The 18,469-nt window shown below is 42.2% G+C and overlaps 3 protein-coding genes across 6 annotated transcripts; 2 read left to right on the plus strand and 1 right to left on the minus strand.

Annotated features, from left to right (window-relative positions):
• Positions 1 to 913: 913 nt before the first annotated feature.
• On the plus strand, positions 914 to 2,091 carry LOC105279005 (protein stunted). 2 transcript variants are annotated; one of them, XM_011338489.3, is made up of 4 exons: positions 914 to 1,074; positions 1,321 to 1,451; positions 1,622 to 1,647; positions 1,966 to 2,091. In XM_011338489.3, the coding sequence occupies exons 1-3, from the start codon at positions 1,046 to 1,048 to the stop codon at positions 1,633 to 1,635; spliced, it is 174 nt and encodes a 57-aa protein (XP_011336791.1). In that variant the 5' UTR covers positions 914 to 1,045; the 3' UTR covers positions 1,636 to 1,647; positions 1,966 to 2,091. The 2 variants fall into 2 exon arrangements, with proteins under 2 accessions (XP_011336791.1, XP_011336792.1); XM_011338490.3 differs by lacking the exon at positions 1,622 to 1,647.
• LOC105279004 (negative elongation factor D) lies at positions 1,846 to 5,326 on the minus strand. 2 transcript variants are annotated; one of them, XM_011338488.3, is made up of 8 exons: positions 5,098 to 5,326; positions 3,783 to 4,755; positions 3,437 to 3,689; positions 3,152 to 3,362; positions 2,911 to 3,051; positions 2,712 to 2,841; positions 2,555 to 2,610; positions 1,846 to 2,122 (listed from the first exon to the last, which is right to left on the minus strand). In XM_011338488.3, the coding sequence occupies exons 2-7, from the start codon at positions 4,753 to 4,755 to the stop codon at positions 2,576 to 2,578; spliced, it is 1,743 nt and encodes a 580-aa protein (XP_011336790.1). In that variant the 5' UTR covers positions 5,098 to 5,326; the 3' UTR covers positions 1,846 to 2,122; positions 2,555 to 2,575. The 2 variants fall into 2 exon arrangements, with proteins under 2 accessions (XP_011336790.1, XP_011336789.1); XM_011338487.3 differs by having other exon boundaries at positions 1,846 to 2,610; positions 5,098 to 5,325.
• A 2,147-nt stretch (positions 5,327 to 7,473) lies between these two features.
• LOC105279006 (nuclear pore complex protein Nup153) lies at positions 7,474 to 17,820 on the plus strand. Of its 2 annotated transcripts, none has more exons than XM_026972716.1 (8): positions 7,474 to 7,719; positions 8,645 to 8,929; positions 9,010 to 9,316; positions 9,460 to 9,680; positions 9,751 to 10,148; positions 10,266 to 13,449; positions 13,684 to 13,811; positions 13,912 to 17,820. In XM_026972716.1, the coding sequence occupies exons 1-8, from the start codon at positions 7,645 to 7,647 to the stop codon at positions 13,976 to 13,978; spliced, it is 4,665 nt and encodes a 1,554-aa protein (XP_026828517.1). In that variant the 5' UTR covers positions 7,474 to 7,644; the 3' UTR covers positions 13,979 to 17,820. The 2 variants fall into 2 exon arrangements, with proteins under 2 accessions (XP_026828517.1, XP_026828518.1); XM_026972717.1 differs by lacking the exon at positions 7,474 to 7,719 and adding an exon at positions 8,252 to 8,437.
• The last annotated feature ends 649 nt before the right edge of the window (positions 17,821 to 18,469 follow it).

Consider the following 18,469-nt stretch of genomic DNA (forward strand, 5'->3'; position numbering starts at 1 on the left):
TGCTGCCTGGGATATCTAATAAATTATTTTGAGCTTATTTCATTTTTCTCGCTTTTCGAATTTTACGAAATTTTTTGTATCGGACAGTGTGATCGTAACGAACAATACACAACACGTTGTAGGATTTTCGTTTGTTTCGCTACTTGTTCAACTACCGCTATGTTTTATGATTTTTAAGGTTATATTGGCTGCATCGGCCGGCAATAAAATTAACGAGCTTACTTTAATCCCGCTTGTCGCCACGCCGACATTTTTGCTGTTTTGTTCACCGCGACCGCCATGTTCTTTTGCGCGTATCGTGAGAAAGTCAAGCCGAATTTAATGATCTAATATATCATTCGTACTCGCGTCTTGCGTTTAACGCTATCAATGCTACTGATAGAACTGCTTAATTTCTGACAGATTAATATCGTATGACGTACCTTTGTGCGAAAAAATTGATTCGTTTTGGACGCGGACGCGATACACGGCACACGAAGTTCGCGACGCTCACGGAACTTTTGAATTATCGATACTGCGTATCGATCATTGCACATACGCGACTATCGATTCGAAGTCGCTTAAAGCGACATTTTCATTTCCAACCATAACCTATCTTCTTTCTAACGGCTCATAATAAAGAGAGATGTTATGAAGTATCAATTTTATTATTTTTAATTGCATCCTTTCCGCAATTTTATTTAAGACAAAATAATTATACGTTCGCTCTTCGCAAACGGAGGGAGCAAAGAGGTAAAGTGTACAGAGTGCAAAAGAGCAGATGTAACATTTGACATTCACATTTCTCTTTTTATCAATGTTTAATAAAAATGTCATAAAATGTATTATATATTGTAAAAAATTACGAGCAATTCTGTAAGCTCGGGACCACGGAAAATCGCTGTTGTCTTAATTTAATCGATCATTCTTGTAAGTGACATCGTGCATACTCGCACTTGAGGCAAACGCGATCAACGGAGTGTCGTTCTGCCAGAGGCGGCGCTGTGGTTCCTTTCTCTTTAACCTTTCCGGGATTTTGTCGACACTTTTCTGAAAAACGGCAAAAATGTCGGCGTGGCGACAGGCGGGATTAAAGTAAGAAGCTTGACTGTCAGCCCATTGCGATCTATATTTTACGTTTCTCCTCTCGTACGTGTCAAATTTATAATCCATTCTTCCATCGCGATCGTTACGTAACCTGGTTCCGACTTGCACGTCAACGATCGCAGAGTTTTATTTTATCAGTCGTTGTTTATTGCATCTCGATTGGCCAAATGCCTGAAGAATTCAATCGACGTGTGCACCTGTTTTATTTTGTTTTTCCTGTCCTTTCCGTTACAGTTACATCAATTACTCTCAGATCGCGGCTAGGTTAGTCAGGCAAGCTTTGAAGGGGGATCTCAGGGCCGAGGCTCTCAAGCGTGACGAGGTCAACGTGAAATTTACTCAGTGGAAGGATGGAAAGCCAATCAGTAAGTTGTCTAAAATTTATTATTAAAATTGCAACTTGACGTCAGAAGTCGGAGGACTCGGATCATCGCGGGGGTGATCCTTGCACCTCGAGAACCAGTTGCCCTGCATCATCGCCATTCTTTCTTTTTGCGTAACATTTGCAATACATCTACAATGTATCTTGTTACAGCTGAAAAGATGTGATCATTATGATTAGTAAGTTTACGAAAGTGGTTTCTTGGAAGCGTTCCCCTTACCCCGTTTTAACATAATAACATGCATCTTTTTTTGTTTAAATATATTTCTTAACGCAAGCGTGGAAATGTTAATCATCGTGTTCAATGTTATTGGCTCTATAAATAGAATAATTGTTTGCGGATTTCAAGTTGGATGTAACAATAATGGAAATACGCCTTTACAAGCAATTAACATGTTTGTCTTTATTTGCACGTATCTTATTAATAAACACTATTCCCCAAGATTTATTACATTCATGTATATCGCACTGATAATGTATACAATATTCTGTTACAGAAAACGCCTAGACAATGATTGATATCACAGATGGATGCAGATTTCATCCGACACATATTTATAGCCATAAGTTACGTATGACGATGCCTGTCCTCGTATAAAATAAAACCATTCTGCGCATTGTTATCACTTTCCCTTTATTTAACCTACAGAAATCCTGCAACGATTTTAAACCAACGCCATTAGAACCATGTTAGACATAGCGTATTACGTAAGTAACAAGTACATCCTCAACGACTTAAAGATTAATACTGTGAAAGGAGAAGTCAATACGATTAGCAAAAATCTATCTATATATACCTATATAAATATCAAAAAACGCTGCAAAGTTGCAGCTAACATCTTGATACTCTCTAGATCATCAGGACCAGATATCAATCGCTGAATTAAATTCTTTCTAAATTCATTTAAGGCCGAGCGATCGCTCATAGGAGTCACTTATTCTAGTCAAAATATTGTAACGTTTCTGAGAAGATATAAGAAAAAAAAATCGTCGGGTCGAAACGTTGTGGATGAATATACAATAAAGTTGCCAGTTTGGTCAACCTCAAAGCTTTTATTCGTTAAAAAAAAAAATAATTTAACCTACTTGCGATTAATTTTTGTAACGTCATCTCATAACAGGACAGTGTGCTTTGCAGTGTGCTGTAATAAATTCTCAGATTAATAGGCTGTAATTAAAATTCATCATTAATTCTACATGTACAGCGAGGAGTACTTCCGTTATTCTCGACCGTCGTACTTACCGATAAATTCCGAAACGAGATCGTTCTCGTTCTCGCTGCGCATAGTCCCGGTGATCTCCTCGTTCTCTACCATCGGCAAAAATAATTGCACAAATTCAGTCGAGTACGGAGGAGCTATCACTTCCAGCACCTGAAGTCACAAATATTTATTAATTAAAAATAATATAAATCGCTGGGGAAGTAGCGTTTTGAAGCTTACCTCGGTAACGAAGTATCTGATTAGCGACACGTCCGTGTCTCCGCGTTGCCAACACTGCTTGATGTAGCTCACAACGGGCACCACGCAGCCTTGGCTCAGCAGATTCAACATTCGATCGATTAACATTTTCTTCATTTCCAGCTAGAAACAACAAAAATCGTCGTCGTTTAAAATAAACTCGCAGCTCTTCCTCCCTCGTTCGACGCTACTCGAAGAGTATTTATTATTTATTATTACTCACCTGTACGAGTATCTCCAGCTCGTCCTGCTTGCTCTCGAACAGGTGTACGAGCAGTCGCAATATTTTCGGATGCAACAGGGTGTGGCAATTCACCACCTCGTCCAATAGGGCCAGATGCACTGGGCAGTGCTCCGTGCACAGTTTGAAGTACGACGGTTCCGTTACGGTGCATTCCACCCATCGTATCACGCCGACGCTTACGACAGGAAAGCTGCGCCAAGCATAAAGTGTTAAAGGTATTTTTCATTTTGGACCCGCAGAGAAACGAGCAGAAGAAAACCGTACCGAATGCACTGATACAGAGTATTCAACTCCGCTATTAACTCGGACGAGCCTTTGTTTATGTTGCATATATTGTGGACTTTTTCAATCGCCTGGGTGGTAGTTTTCAGGTCGTCCTTATTGGTCTTACGCGTGTTGCCCTTCTTTGGAACCGTCTCGCATACGCTCGCTGCGTACGCCAATAAATATATGTACTTCGATTTGTGCTCGGGATTGATCTTTACACCGGGCTTGAAAAGCGCGTCAACGAGCAGTTCTACAAAAAAAAGGAAACGTAAAATTTTATCAGGTGGCTTCTCATAAAATTTTTCATCGACAAATACTGCAAAAAAAAGCTGCATCAATTTACCCAAAAATTGAGGATTACGCAGGAGCTCGATCGGTGGCGGCTCCGCCGCGGAATAATTTCTGAACAACACAGTGATATCGGCGGGATTTAGAGTGTTCCTTGACAACATGGACGACAGAGCCTGGCACGCCCCAGGACTGCCGGCGGCGCCGTTCAACGCCATCGTTATCGGTGTGACGTCGTGGCGATTCTGCTGAGCGCACTTGGTGATCTCCTGGGACAGTCTCTTCATCATGAAACCACCGCGAGCCTCCTGCGCGAGGATCTGCAGGAGGACCTGGCTGTAGACGTAGGTGTGCTGGCCGTGGCACACCATCTTCGCGCACTCTTGTATGCTCGACTGCCAGTTCTCCGTGTTCTGCAGAAACCCGGCGATCGCGGTCTTCAGCACGCGCGAGAAGACCTCGATCTGTTGCGCCGCGGTCGAGATACTCGTGATTTCACCCTGGAAGCCGGCGTCGGAGATGAGCTTGATGGTGAAATTCAACATCAAGCAGTCGGGATACTCCTCGGCGAGTCTGTAGATGAGGGATCGCCAAGTGGGATGCTGTATCATCTCGGTCAACCAAGAGGGAGTCTCACCCTCCTCCGTGAAGATCTTGTCGGCTTTCTTGGGGTCGAAGTTCTTCAGAATCATATCCTTCAAGTTGTTCTCCACCATTGCCTGGACGTCGGTGACGGTCACTCCGGCGGCGATCAGCCACTCAGCGAGCAGGTTCGCCATCTGCGCGCACGCCGTGTAATTCGTGGACAGCGTTTCGATGACTTGTTCGGGATTCCCTCCCGCTACGAAGTACTTCTTGAGCTGAGACAAGATGCCGGGCTCCATTATGTAATCGGGTGTCTTGAACTTGTCCATACAGTCCTTCAGTATTTCCTGCGGATTCTCGAATGCATCTTCGCCAGCTTCCTCGGCGTTTCGGGCAATCTCATCCCCCCAACCGCCATGGTCCTCTTCGTATTCGGACTCCATCTAAATACAAGTTATATTTACTACATCAGATTTTTTCTTAACTATCATAAATAATTATTACAAATAGTCGTTGACAGATTTAAACGCAATTTTTATTAATATATTGAATGTTAAAATATTGCTGCTACGAAGCTTAACCTAATCAATTGCCAGGTGCTTGCAAAAGCATAATATGCGTCGTGTTGAGAGTTTATTTTAGGTTAGGAGAGGTTATAATTTACAAAACAGCGAACATTACTATTTAATCTTCTACTTATCACAACGCATGAAACAGAGGAAATGCTTCTGCGTAAAATACTATTATTTTAGTCACTAAATTAATGAGAGTCTTTAATTACATACCTTGCAAACAATACTACGAGCAGTTATGAGTATGGCGTCACTCCAATTGTTTGCTAATGTTGCAAGTCCCGATTATTGCTCAAGAACGTTTTTTATCGAGTTAGGACATCGTGCAATCATGTAAAGTGAGAATTAAATTTAAATAAAAAATAATTTAAAAAGTCATTTATCAGAGTTTGTCAGAACAATTTTCACAGATGTGTTTTTAGTTAGTTTAGTTTAGTTATTAGTTCCTGGAACTTCCGCTACGAGTCTCCACCCATACAGCACGAAACATTTCAGAAATATTTCAGAAGTATTTCATCTGACAGATGAAAACATCTCATAAACATTGCAAAATGTTTCTGCAACAGTTATGAGACAACTCCGGAATAGCAAAATGTCCGCGACACTTGCATTCAAAACCTTGTAGAAAGGTTGCTGAAAGGTATAGATCAATCTGCAACCTTTCTGAAGTATTGCCGAAAGATTATTAAAATAGCTGAAATCTTTTTGATACATTACTAAAGGTTAATTAAAATAATTTTGAAACTTTCCTATGATGTTGCACACAAATTACAAAACTCTTATTAAAATCAATTGAAAATACTTCAGAAATTATATTTAAATTTATTATACGAGTATTCAGAAGATTGCAAATACTAAAAAGTTATAATAAAAATTATATATAAAATGTATTTATTATTTTTATTGTACGTTTTTATTTAATATTTGCAATCTAATTGATATAATAAATATGATTTCTGAAATATGCTTAATGAAAAAAATACATAATATATATAAGATGTATATAGATATGCATATATATCTATATATATAAGATATATAGATATACACATACGTAGCTAAACCAAGTATTCACCAAGTTTCCCTTTAAAAAGCGCGAATTGTTGGCACATTGACAAAGAGCCATTCTTATATTATATATTTTCCTTTTTCTTCCTCCAAATAGTTGATTAAAAGGAAAGAATTATATAGATATATAATTCTCTGTTCAACCAACACTTATATTTGAAAGAAAAAAGGATACGTGAAGATAATGCATTTTTTTGTCAACTGGTTAGCTTCACTAAAGATCGAATACTTGGTCTAGGTATATACAGGGTGGCCCATTTTAATTTATACAGTCGATTTTTTAAAAAACTAAAAGAGATACGAAAAAATGTTTCAGACAGACATGTCACGATTTTGAGGGGGACATAAGATGATACCATTGGTTTGACCTTGAATAGTCGTTTGAAGGTCACGCGAAGATCACCTTCAATTTCTTAAATTGAAACCTCAACTTTTTATTGCAGATTCTTATTCTCCATCGAAAAGTAAGTAACGTTTGTCTGAAACATTTTTCCGAAAAATGTCATCTTATGTCCTTAAAATGATCTTCAAGATGAGTTTGAGGACATTTTAAGGACATAAGATGACATTTTTCGGAAAAATGTTTCAGACAAACGTTACTTACTTTTCGATGGAGAATAAGAATCTGCAATAAAAAGTTGAGGTTTCAATTTAAGAAATTGAAGGTGATCTTCGCGTGACCTTCAAACGACTATTCAAGGTCAAACCAATGGTATCATCTTATGTCCCCCTCAAAATCGTGACATGTCTGTCTGAAACATTTTTTCGTATCTCTTTTAGTTTTTTAAAAAATCGACTGTATAAATTAAAATAGACCACCCTGTATATATATAATTTTACTTTTTACAATATTCACATTTTTTCAAATTTATTGCATGTGGTAGGTTTTAGAAACATTTCTGTTGCAACATTTCATATGACATATTGCGGAATCCTTTCAGAAATGTTGCATATGAAATGTGAAATCTTGAAATGATTTTAAAACCTCCCTGAAAGCTTTCTGTATTAATCGGTGCTGTATGGGCACTGTTTCCGATTGAGAATTGAGATAATCCTAAATATTTGTCAGCCAACCAGACAGCTGCAATTGGTATCTAAAAGATACTAAAACGATCTAGTTTTAAGAATTCCCTAGAAATACTGTCCTATAAATTAGACGAAACTCTTTTCTATAAAACAAATGTTTAAATAAAATAATTTATAATTTCAAGATGTGGCTTTGATGAATTACGTCACCACTGAGATCGAGTCGCAAGTATAGAGATCGACTTTTTACCTGTACTCAAGGGAACAATTACAAACTAACGAACTTCAAAGTCACGAAGATAAAAAACGTGCTGATAAAAGAATTCCAAAATCTAAAAAGAAAACATAAAGACGGCGAAAGTAGAGATCGAATTTTTATTTCACACCCGGAAAAGAAAACTAAATTACAGGGTGCCACAACGGCGCGCGACGCTCCGGCGGATGTTGGCAGGCTCGTCGAGCGCGATTCAAGAGGTGGGCCACTAGCGCCGTAGTGGCGGTTTTTGTGCTCGAGCGCGGCCATATTGCTTCTCGTGGGCCTTTCTCAACCGCGGAAAGGTGGTGCGGTTCTGTCGGTGACAATTTTCGCGGAGGCGATGATCGTGCTTCGTGCGTGCTTCGTCCCGTAACCGTCGTCGCGTGGCACAGTTAGCGAAACGGCTGGACATGGCCAAGGGGAGCGACAATCCGGCCGGCAGGCGGCCGTCGTCGCGCAACGCGAAGCCCTACAACGCGAACAACGTGAGTAGCCTGACCGCGGCACGAGACTGCCGCGGCACGAGCGAGCCCGCGGCGGGCCGCGCGTCGTCCGCGCGCGGCTACGGGGACGAATCGGCACGGCGGACGGACCGGTGCCGGACGCCGACGACCCGCCGCAAGATACCCCGCATGCCCGCCCTTTACCCACGACGAGGTCCCCCCGCGCGATACCCGCGGTGTCGCGGTTATGTGAGTGCCTGATAACCTCAATCTTTGCGCGCCCGCCGTGCGAGTCGCCGCGGAACGCGCGCCTCGTGCATACGCGCCGCAACCTCGCGAGGCCATCTCGAGACGTACGTCTCGAGGACGCGTTCTCCGAGTCTCCGGGCATCCGATTAGAAAAACGCGCATCATACACCTTTGCCTCTCTCTCTCTCTCTCTGTCTCTCTCTCTCGCTCTCGCTCGCTCTCACTCCCTCTTCTTTCTCCCCCTCTCTCGCGATTCCTTGGCGAACGTCGTGCGTCACGCGCTCTGTACGAGTCTTCGCGGTTTCTTCTGCGTTACAAGTTTTTTTCCACGTGGACGCATTTTTAAATGAATACAGTGCGACGTTTGTGCATTGTCGAAATCGGTTCTGTCCCGTGTGCATTGCGCAACGCCGACGTGTTTGATCTCCAGTTTTCGGAGTACTAATGCAGAGTTTCAGGCGTCTGACGATGTCTTTCACCTATGAAAATCCGTAAAGCAAATTGGAGCTCGGTATATTTAAGACATTTTAATTCATTTATTGTTAACGATCTATCGAAAATTATCTCTCAAATTGTGTAAGAAGTATTTTCCTCTAAAGTGCTTCATATTCTTTAATTCGGAATTCAATAATATGTAGTCTGGGTTTCTCGTTAATTATTTTGCACCGACGGAATCAAATAACTATTTGCTCATAGATTAAATTTGTACCCTTTACAGTCATTTGTAAGAAAGGTGGCAACCAAGGTAACGGATTTTATACAGCCGTCATGGATCAGTAAGTGGTTCAATACCTCTCAAAGCAATGAAGACGTCTTAGACAGTAGGGAGAATATCGAGGAGGAGGTGGAGTACGAAGATGATGCGCAGCAGGCTCCTCCCAGCAAGCGATCGCGCATTCGTATGGATGTGATCCATCCGCCTGGCACATTTTCTATACAAACAAGAGTCAAGAGTGCGCTAAATGTTGACCTCTCTAAAGAGCAATATCCCGTTCATGAAATGGTAAGCGGTCCGACGATCGAGGAAAATGCTGAAACAGTCCAAGCGGACAGGTTTGTTTAATCAGAACTTGCTCTGCGCAGTCGGAAGATTTTCTTGAGCCCGCGACGGCTGGACCAAGTGGCATAGGTCGTTTGATATCCTCGACTCCTGCGGCGCAAGCGGATGTTAGGACCGTAACGGCTCACAGGACTGACTTGAACTCCTTAACCTCGCCGACTAACAATGGGATGGCAAACGGAGCGGACGACAATTCAGAGTCGAGCGAGAGCACCAGTGGATGCAGCTCGCTCATCCCGCAGATAAATAGACACGAAGGTCCATCGAACTTGTTGTACAGTTCAACATTTCCTAATAGGAAGAGACACATTGATGACAAATTGACTTTTAGTGAGTATACATTGTAGCGAGATTCAAGATTCAAGTGCAAGTAAAACAGTGCGTAAATATTCCGCGCAACTCAATTTCCGCTTGCGGGAATTTTGTTACTCTTGAAAAATAATAACGTGTGAATCTGAATTCTTGTTTTTCAGCGAATCATTTGCAATCTCCGAGGTCCTTGTTTTTAGATAGTAATTCTCGCGATACTTTAAGCAGTCGTAGACCGAGTTTTAACGCATCAGTTATGACGAACGCTCTGGACCGCGCGTCGCCCCTGTCCTCCCCGTTTTACAGTGGTAACATTACATTTGGCGGTGCGAACGCGGCGGATCTTTACAAGCGAGGCCGTAATCTTTTTAACGATTCGAGCGAGGTACGTATCTCTCGATTTTTAGTTCGCCCCTCTCGACTCATCCTGAACCAAGCCAAACGTTTTTTTTTAGTTGCAACTGAAAGTACCAAGGAGGACAAATGTCGAGGTGAAACCTTCCACTAATGCGGCAGGAGTTGACTCGTCGGGCATGAGTCAGACTGCCAAGAAGATACTGGAAGCACTGGAACACTTCTCGTCGCCTATATCCGACGCGAAGAAAATCCCGCTGAAACGCGCGAGTAACACCATGTCTTCGATAATGAGTAGAAAGAGGGCGCGGGAAGAGGTGGCGAGCCCGTCCGCCAGGATCGGCCTGCGTCACCTGACGCGCGAGCTGACAGTACCAACCGTCCCCGACATACTGAAACTGAAGAGACGGCAGAAGCTGCAAGACACAACCGTCGCGGCGAGAAGGATCGTTTCCGCGCGCAGCGATCCACCTCCGCTCCCGCAGGAGTATCGATTGAGGTATTTATGTACCTTTTTCGCATTTTTAAAATATAAAATTCGTTGAAAAAATTTCTTAGAAATATTAAAATATAAAATTCATTTAAGTATTTAAAAAAAATGTCTTTCTCCCTGCAGAACGGAGGGCGGCGAGAACGAAAAGTATCGTGGCAAGCTGAACAGTAAATCTAAAATAAATCTCGAGAAAGAGGAGACGGTGGCGCCGGTAAATTTGCCGAATATACCTCTGCCAATCACAACGTTACCCAGCTTCAACTTTACCCTACCATCTCCTACCGCACATATTAGCAGCGCGACTGTCGCGAATAAGGAGAATACCTTCACGTTCGCTAGCCCGATCAAGGTAACGGACGCCGCGAAGAGCCTGCAGTCCGTTAACAATTTCACGTTTAGCAATCCAATCGACGCCGAGGATAACGCGAATAACACCGCCGAGTCGAGTTCTTCTTCGATGAAGGAGACTAAAGGATCCACTGGAGCCTCGGTCGAGCGCGCGGCCGCGTCCATGCCGAACTTCATTTGGTCCGCTTCTTCCACAGCACCTAGATTGAAAGCGAAGGTAAAAAACGGCAAGGACGATCGTGTCGGGTTTGAACTGAAGTCTGGAAGTGTCATGGACGTGTTGTGTCCCAAGAATGTCGAATCAAATCTGACCGGACAATCAAACGCGAAATCCCCCGCCTCCGGAGGAACGCGCGCCGACAAGACTGCCAGCTCGGACCCGGACAGCGGGAACGCCGAGTCCTTCTGGGAGTGCGGTGACTGCATGATCAGGAACGGCGGCAAGGACAAACAGTGTATCGCGTGCAAGGTTGCTCGACGGAACCCCGACGAGAAGACGCCGCCGCCGTCGACATCGACGACGGAGAAGGCCGTGCCGAAGCTGACCGCGAACGAGTCCTTCGGCTCGCAGTTCAGGCTGCTCATGAATCAGTGGGAGTGCACGATTTGCTGCGTGAGGAACAACCGGAGTGACGCCAAGTGCGTGGCATGCTCCGCGCCGAGACCTGCAAGCAATCAAACACTATCGTCAATAATTAAGCCTCAAATTAAATCCGACCTGATGATGGAGAAGTTTAAACCCGCCGAGGGATCGTGGGAGTGCTCCGGCTGCTTGCTGAGAAACGCCGCGAGCGTGATCACGTGCCCCTGCTGCAACACGTCGAAGCCCACTTGCTTGAGGACGAACTCGAGGAAGACGGACGTCGTCGCGGAGCCGCCTGCTCAAAAGTCGAGCGTCGCTGGTGGTGCGGTAACGCAGGGTGTAGTAACCAGCGGCTCTGATATAATGAACAAATTTAAACCGAGCAAAGATTCCTGGGAGTGTCCGGGATGCCTCGTTAGAAATAACAGTTCCGTTACTGCGTGTCCTTGTTGCAACACCGCTAAACCGGGTTCCGACGCAGGTGCGAGCAAGACGGAGCAGAAAACGTCGTCCAACGGATTCGGAGACCTGATGAAGAAGCCCGCGGGCGCGTGGAGTTGCGACACTTGCCTGCTGCAAAATGATGCGAAGCAGACGCAGTGCGTGGCTTGCGAAGCCTTGAAACCTGGGACTACGAAATCGAGCGCGTCCGCGTCCTCGAGCACTACCTCCACCGTGCAGTTCAAGTTTGGCGTGCCACCTAACGCGTCGGGCTCGGCTAATCAAGCGGGTGGATTTAAATTCGGCATCGACAAAGCTGACCAGCCCAAGTCGGACGGCGCGTCGCCGTTGAATGGGTTCAAGTTCGGCAGTTCCCAGCCGCTCAACTGCACGTCGCAGTTCACGTTTGGCGTCCCCACCAAGGAAGAGAGTAAAGCTGCAAACGAAGCGTCTAACAAGACCAACGTCGTCGCAGCTTCCACCGATGCGGCAAGATTTTCGTTCAAGGTGACGAATCTCGAGTCCGCGAAACAGGAGCAGGAAACGTCGTTCGGTACACCGCAGGGTGGGACTTCAACGGCCATTGAAAAATCGGGTACCGCGCTCAGTGCTACCACTCCTTTCACGTTTGGAGTGCATAAACCGGGGTTCGCTCAGCCCGATCTGGAAACACAGAAGACGCCTTCTGTAACGACTGGAACGGACAGCTCCAAGTTAACAGCAACCACGACTGTCGCTGCTGTTTCCGTTGGCGCTACCGTTTTCGCTACTAATGCCGGTACGATACCGATCAGCACCGCTGCAGTACTACCGCCATTACCGAAGACTCACGCATTAGACGCGAAGCCAATATTCTCATTCGGTGCAGCAGCAGGCAGCGGTATAACCACCGCTGCCAGTAACACTTCCACCAGCACGACGACTTGTCTTCCAGCTTTTGCTCAATCTTCTTTCACATTTTCCGATTCGAAGACAGCGTCCCAGCCGGCCGCGATAGCAACCTTCGGCCAGGGCGTTCCGCCCGCCGCGCAGTCTACGAAATTATTCGGAGCGAACAAGATAGCCGAGACCCCCGCCCCGTCACCCAGCAAGCCCGTGAGCGCAACATCGGCCAGCACGATCTTTCCGATTGTCTCGAGCTCGACGTCGCTGTTCAACAGCAGCGAGTCGAAGAAGACAACGGCGTTCGGCATGGACAAGCCGTCGGCAGGGTTCGCCCTGTCCGAGAACAAGATCTCAACGTTCGGCAGCAACAGCCCCAAGGGCAAACCATCGATCTTCGGGACGCTGGAAACGACGAAGCTGCCCGGGTTCAGTTCACCCGCGCAGACATCCGTGGCGAGTCCTCTCCCGAGCTTCGGCGCACCGTCCAGTGCTACTCCCGCTGCTACCCCTTCGCTCTTTGGCTCGTCCAACACCACCTTCGGGAGCAACAGCGCGGCCACTTTCAGCGGCACGGCAACGACACCTGCGATCTTCTCGTCCACCAAACCTAGCGAGACTACCACTCCAGCCGCGTCGAACCCGTCGCTGTTCACGTTCGGCTCGTCGTCGCAGCAGTCGACCAGCAGCGGCTTCAACTTCTCCGCGAACACCAACGCGACTGGCTCCGAGGCGAAACCGCTGTTCACGTTCGGTAGCGGTGCGAGCACGTCGCAGGGCAACAACGTATTCGGTAGCGGTACGTTCGGGGCGAGCTCCAGCGCCCCGACGAGCACCGCTAACTTCACGTTTAACCCGGCTAAGCAAGAGGCGGCACCGACGGCATTCGGGCAGAGCGCGGTGGCGGCTCCGCTGTTCGGTGCGCAACAAGTAACTCCGCAGACCCAGGCAACGTCGTCGTTCTCGTCCACTTCGTCATCCAGCGCGGGATTCAATTTTGGGTCTACCGCAGCGCCCACCGCTACGCCGGGAGGTTTCAACTTCGGAGGAATGGTAAATACAATTGATGTCTGTACATATATTTGCGTATATTACTGCACTTACATTCGACAGTGCGATTTTCACATTTACAAGTGTCCGACTTAATATTTATTGTACCGGAATTATTTCACATGTTTGAAAAATGAAGTTGTCGCTGTTATCGATATCTTAATACGTTAACTTTTATATATATATATATATATATATATTACGTGTATAACTATAGCGCGTTATAATGTGTTACAGCCATCTACGTCTACCCCAGCTGGAGGTTTCAATTTTAACCCTCCCACCTCTACTCCTACAGTGGCTTTCGATCCCAACAGTCGGCCTTCGTTCAACTTCACCAAAGGAAGTGCACCAACATCGTTCAAGTGAGTATACGAGTTCCAGGTTCGCGGTTTCTTACAAGCTTGTTAAAGACTAATTAAATGCGAATTAAAAAAACAAACAAACCTTTTTTTCTCTTTCAAGTGCTACGCCCCAATCAGCAACAGCACCTCGAAAAATCAAAAAAGCGTTTCGGAGATGCATGCGGTAGAGAGATATGACATGAATGCGTACACTCAGGTGCGTCCTTACATCTATCCTATGCTGGGTGTGTCTATGTATATTAAGCGTTATACAATATGATACAATGGAATTCTGTCATACATCTCAATCGATCACATTTAATGTGGTGGTATATACCAAGCATCTTTGTAATATAGTAATCCGAAAGCTAACCGAACATGCTTGCGTACAACCACTTGTGTTCTCTCTCTACAGGAAAATGTAAATTATAAATTATTTAAATTATACAGTAATAATGAAAATAACAACCCTGAAGTTGGCATGAAGCCATTATTAAATCGTGTGATGCCGTTGCATTACTGAGACCTTACCCAAAAAAAAGAAAAAACAAACAAACTGGACGCGATGCGTATGTGACCGACACGACGTACTCGAGTAATGCGCATATTTGTCGAAAATTGAAAAGTACCTCGATAAAGAAAGATTAATAAGCACTTTACACGTGCAATTGAAGATAAAAAAAACTAGTGGGAGATTGACCCCCGCGTAAGAGGTAAGTATAAGTCAGTCACAGCTTGTAGCAATATCGCCAGGAAAACGTTCGAGGACGGTTCACTTGTGGCGAGTTGAGAGACACTAGTACGGGAAATCTTTTAGTTGAACATTATATAGAGACAACTAAAGTAACATGTAGATATCTCCAAGATACATTTAAATTTATTAAAAAATTCCTCAGGAAACAATTCGAAAAATAAAGACATGATTATAATATGAAAAAAGACATTATTTTGTGTATTAATAATTTCTTTTACATTTTAGCTCTACGTAATCTTTGCCCTGAATAATTTTTTGTACGTTTAAAAGTATCAGAGAGATGTATGAGTAGTTTTATTTTGCTGTCCTAATGCTGTCGTATAGATATTTTGTTAAAAGTTATTAATAATGTTCCGTGTATGTGCATTACAACATACATTTGAATAATTTTATGTTAATTTTTCGAAAAACAATCTCACGATTTTAGGTGAGTGTAACGGACTTAAACTGTCTTAAACTGTTGTTCATGCCAGCCTAAGGACATTTAATTTGTATAATCGTGATGTTGCAAGCATTGTGAACTGACTCTATATATCAATAAAGCCCCACTACATATTTACATAGATATTAATTATATTTTAATTAGAATTTCGTGGGCAGCCCTACACAATCTTTGTAGAACTAGTCCAGGAAAGTGTAATATACACAAAAATGGCATTCGGATAGTACAAAGTGACGATTACTGAACGTTTCCATTGAGTAGTCGAAATTGTATATTTTTTTTATATATTGAATGAAATAACCCTATAAGAAGAATACTGAATGCCATTTTGATAGGATTATACTATAACGATGTTGTGTGTTTCATTATAGAGTGAGTGAAATAATTCTGACAGAAGAGTATGTATCGAATGAGAATAAATTCTCGGGGCTTCTAAAGAGTTCTTTTCGATCACATCTTTTCTTTATTATTACATTTACATGCATATATGTATGAAGAACATCACTCTAGATACGTTGCTCCGAATTATTTACTCGCTATAAGGAAACGAATTAAAATAAAAAGTTTTTAACAGTTTTCGACATGTTGCTGCAACTCTGTTACAAAAGAAAAAATGATAAAAAAATCTGCAGAAAGCAATCTCTGATCCGCTGAGTTTTTAAATGTTTAAATAACAGTTTTACTACTTAGAGAATCCGTGTTTTCGGTAAAAAAAAATGAAAATTTTCTAAGTTTCACGGTGATATACCTCGATTAAATCAAACGATGATTTTTCCAAGTGCAATTTAGAGTGATATTAATTTACGTAATTTTGAAACTACTCGACATCCACAAAGCGGGATATTATAAAGCGTTCTTTTTAGAAGTCCCTAAGGTGGAAAGTAGTTAGACGGCGTGTAATAATAATTAATGAATTACATTATATCTCATTTAAGATTAGGGTAGTTGTGTATAACGTTGGCTTAGATTTGACAGTAGCCAAGAATAACTCGGCACATGACCCATCTTATGCCATATTAGAGACCTAGGTACAAAAAAACCATTCTGTTAAACATTGTTGTTTATCTCTCTCTCTCTCTCTCTCTCTTCCTCTCTTTCTTTCTCTCTCTCTCTTTCTCCGTTGTTATGTAATATGTACACGTAGACATTAAGAAACCTCTTCTTAAGTTCTGTATACATTAAGAAAAAATTTTTACTATGTAGTTTCTACGTTGAACACTTGTACTTTTAACATCATCAAAGTATCCTTTGTAGATGTATTTATTTAGGATGTAAACGACGTATGTTGATTAAATATGTAATACTTAGTACCACGAATGATTTAAAATAAATTCTGTGATGCAGGTGACGTATGATGTAAAGCCGCCGATCGAATACGTGTCGATAAATAGTTAAAAAATTGCTTTGCATAAATGAAATTACCTTAGTTGTTAAGCGAAGCCCATACCTGACAATCTACAAAGGATGCTTCGATCATAAGACGGTTTACAAAACTGTTTTACACGACGTATTGCAGAACGAAAATATTGTAATTAATGGTAGAGTGAGGCTGCGCTGAGATATGTCTACGCTGCTGTCTTACACTGTGAACATTCTCTGTTGAGGCTGTGTCGTCCATTTGTCTATCGATAGACAAATTTCCAAATTAATCAATATATCGAGTACTGCTTACGAGAAGGCAGTATCTTTATATTAAATTTCGTATATGGCCTTACAAATACATAATGAACGTATAACGTAGATATATTAACGACTGTAAAGCAAATCGTATTGGAATTGTTTTGTAGCACTTTATATACTCTCCATTGTAATATGTTTGCATAAACATCTGAAGAGAGCACTGTATTAAAAACGTTCAACAATAGATATACGTAACATCGCATGACTGATAGAAATGTTCATCGGTTTGTCCGTGTGACGGGATATCCTTGTGTTATCAAACGTGTCGTTAGACGTGAAACTGTTATCGATATTATTCAACGTATCAACGTATATCAGTAAACTCTATATTACACCCCTTTACGTAACATTTGCAATATGCTCCTTTTGTACGCTACGTGCGTATCGAAAAACACACAAAAAAAATGCGAACAGTTAATCGTGATTATTTTCATGCGATTTTCCTATGAGACACGGGATGTTACGACATGTCAAATATTCCGAGGCCTTATTACAAATCTCAGTCCATTGGAAAATTATGTGCATTGTAATGAATTTTTATGAATGTCTGATAATGATTCTATCGAGCACGTATTAAGCAATCGTCTAATGGGATTCAGAAATGCGAGAGTTTGTTATGAAATAAATCCAATGACTGACTGTAATTAAAATAAAATAATAAACGTGGGAGAATGTTCACTGTATGCTTCAGGTGCTATGGGGATGCTGTTTGCATTCCCCATGACATGATGTAACGATAGCTAATATTACGGGAAAAAACGCGTCGGTGTTTCTCAACCGATGGGTCATAGAACAATTTGAAAGACACTTGTTAATAGAGTATGTAACGTGTGCAAGGTGTAAGTAAAGCCATCTTTATTCGCACAAGCAGAGTTGACGAAATACGCTTAATGGCGATTGAATGTTTTTTTTCTTTTTTCCTTTTTGATATCGCAACGAAAGTGTTTGTATTGTATCATCTTAAAATCGGTAAGCCAACACAATCTCTCTCTTCCTTTAAGATGATATATTATTAAATACATTTTATTTTGCAGATATAGATAAGACGCTACAAGCGATGTTAATGACGCTCGCAATAATAACAATAAAAATGTATGCAACATGTTGTATTCTTTTGTGGACCAGAAATGTAAATAATAATTGTATCAACGGTTTTGGAGAGTTACTGCTTTTCAGTTCTTTATCTTTATTGAATAAAGGTGACATTGCCTTAATGGATAGCACTTGTAATATTTAAGGGACTACTTGGAGCTTGTGTTGAGAAACACCGTGATATAAGATACATTAATCTTATTACGAGTACTATTCTCAATTATCTTGTGTTTATCCGAATGATTATGTAATTATGCACATAATAATTATGTAATTATGTAACCACGGATATAGTTGTATGATTATACGTGTAATAATCATATAATTATATGACAAATTAGAATATATATATATATATATATATAAAAAAATACTAATTGGGTATGATGTTGCTTAATTTTGGATTAATTTTATTTTTATTTCTAGAAAACAAAGAAAAGAGAAACTTATATAGGAGGGCATTTAATAAACTTTGCGCTTTGAGCTAAGGAATTTTACTATAGCATGTGCACATGTATCTCTCTCCGTAAACGACGACGTTAAAAATCATTCTTTACATGTACATGTACGCGAAGACGAAGCGAAAGAAAATTATCGTGCTAAATGTGCAGATCCATATTAAAATTCTTTGGGTCAGAGGAGATAATCTAGAGACAGATATTACATATGTAGGGTATAAATCTGATCGCAGTCCCCGGTATTTAGACAAAG

This window comes from Ooceraea biroi, chromosome 9 (genome assembly GCF_003672135.1).
Source record: "Ooceraea biroi isolate clonal line C1 chromosome 9, Obir_v5.4, whole genome shotgun sequence".
In the NCBI taxonomy this organism is placed as follows: domain Eukaryota; kingdom Metazoa; phylum Arthropoda; class Insecta; order Hymenoptera; family Formicidae; genus Ooceraea; species Ooceraea biroi.

What these genes read in the sequence shown, in the direction of transcription:
- LOC105279005 (XM_011338489.3), top strand. Translation starts at nt 1,046, where the DNA reads ATGTCGGCGTGGCGACAGGCGGGATTAAA. An exon ending in TGGCGACAGGCGGGATTAAA is followed by an intron (nt 1,075 to 1,320) that starts GTAAGAAGCTTG and finishes TTTCCGTTACAG; the next exon opens with TTACATCAATTACTCTCAGA.
- LOC105279004 (XM_011338488.3), bottom strand. Translation starts at nt 4,755, where the DNA reads ATGGAGTCCGAATACGAAGAGGACCATGGCGGTTGGGGGGATGAGATT. An exon ending in AGCTGGAGATACTCGTACAG is followed by an intron (nt 3,052 to 3,151) that starts GTGAGTAATAAT and finishes TGTTGTTTCTAG; the next exon opens with CTGGAAATGAAGAAAATGTT. An exon ending in TCAGATACTTCGTTACCGAG is followed by an intron (nt 2,842 to 2,910) that starts GTAAGCTTCAAA and finishes TTGTGACTTCAG; the next exon opens with GTGCTGGAAGTGATAGCTCC.
- LOC105279006 (XM_026972716.1), top strand. Translation starts at nt 7,645, where the DNA reads ATGGCCAAGGGGAGCGACAATCCGGCCGGCAGGCGGCCGTCGTCGCGC. An exon ending in AGCCCTACAACGCGAACAAC is followed by an intron (nt 7,720 to 8,644) that starts GTGAGTAGCCTG and finishes TACCCTTTACAG; the next exon opens with TCATTTGTAAGAAAGGTGGC. An exon ending in AGTGCACCAACATCGTTCAA is followed by an intron (nt 13,812 to 13,911) that starts GTGAGTATACGA and finishes TTCTCTTTCAAG; the next exon opens with TGCTACGCCCCAATCAGCAA.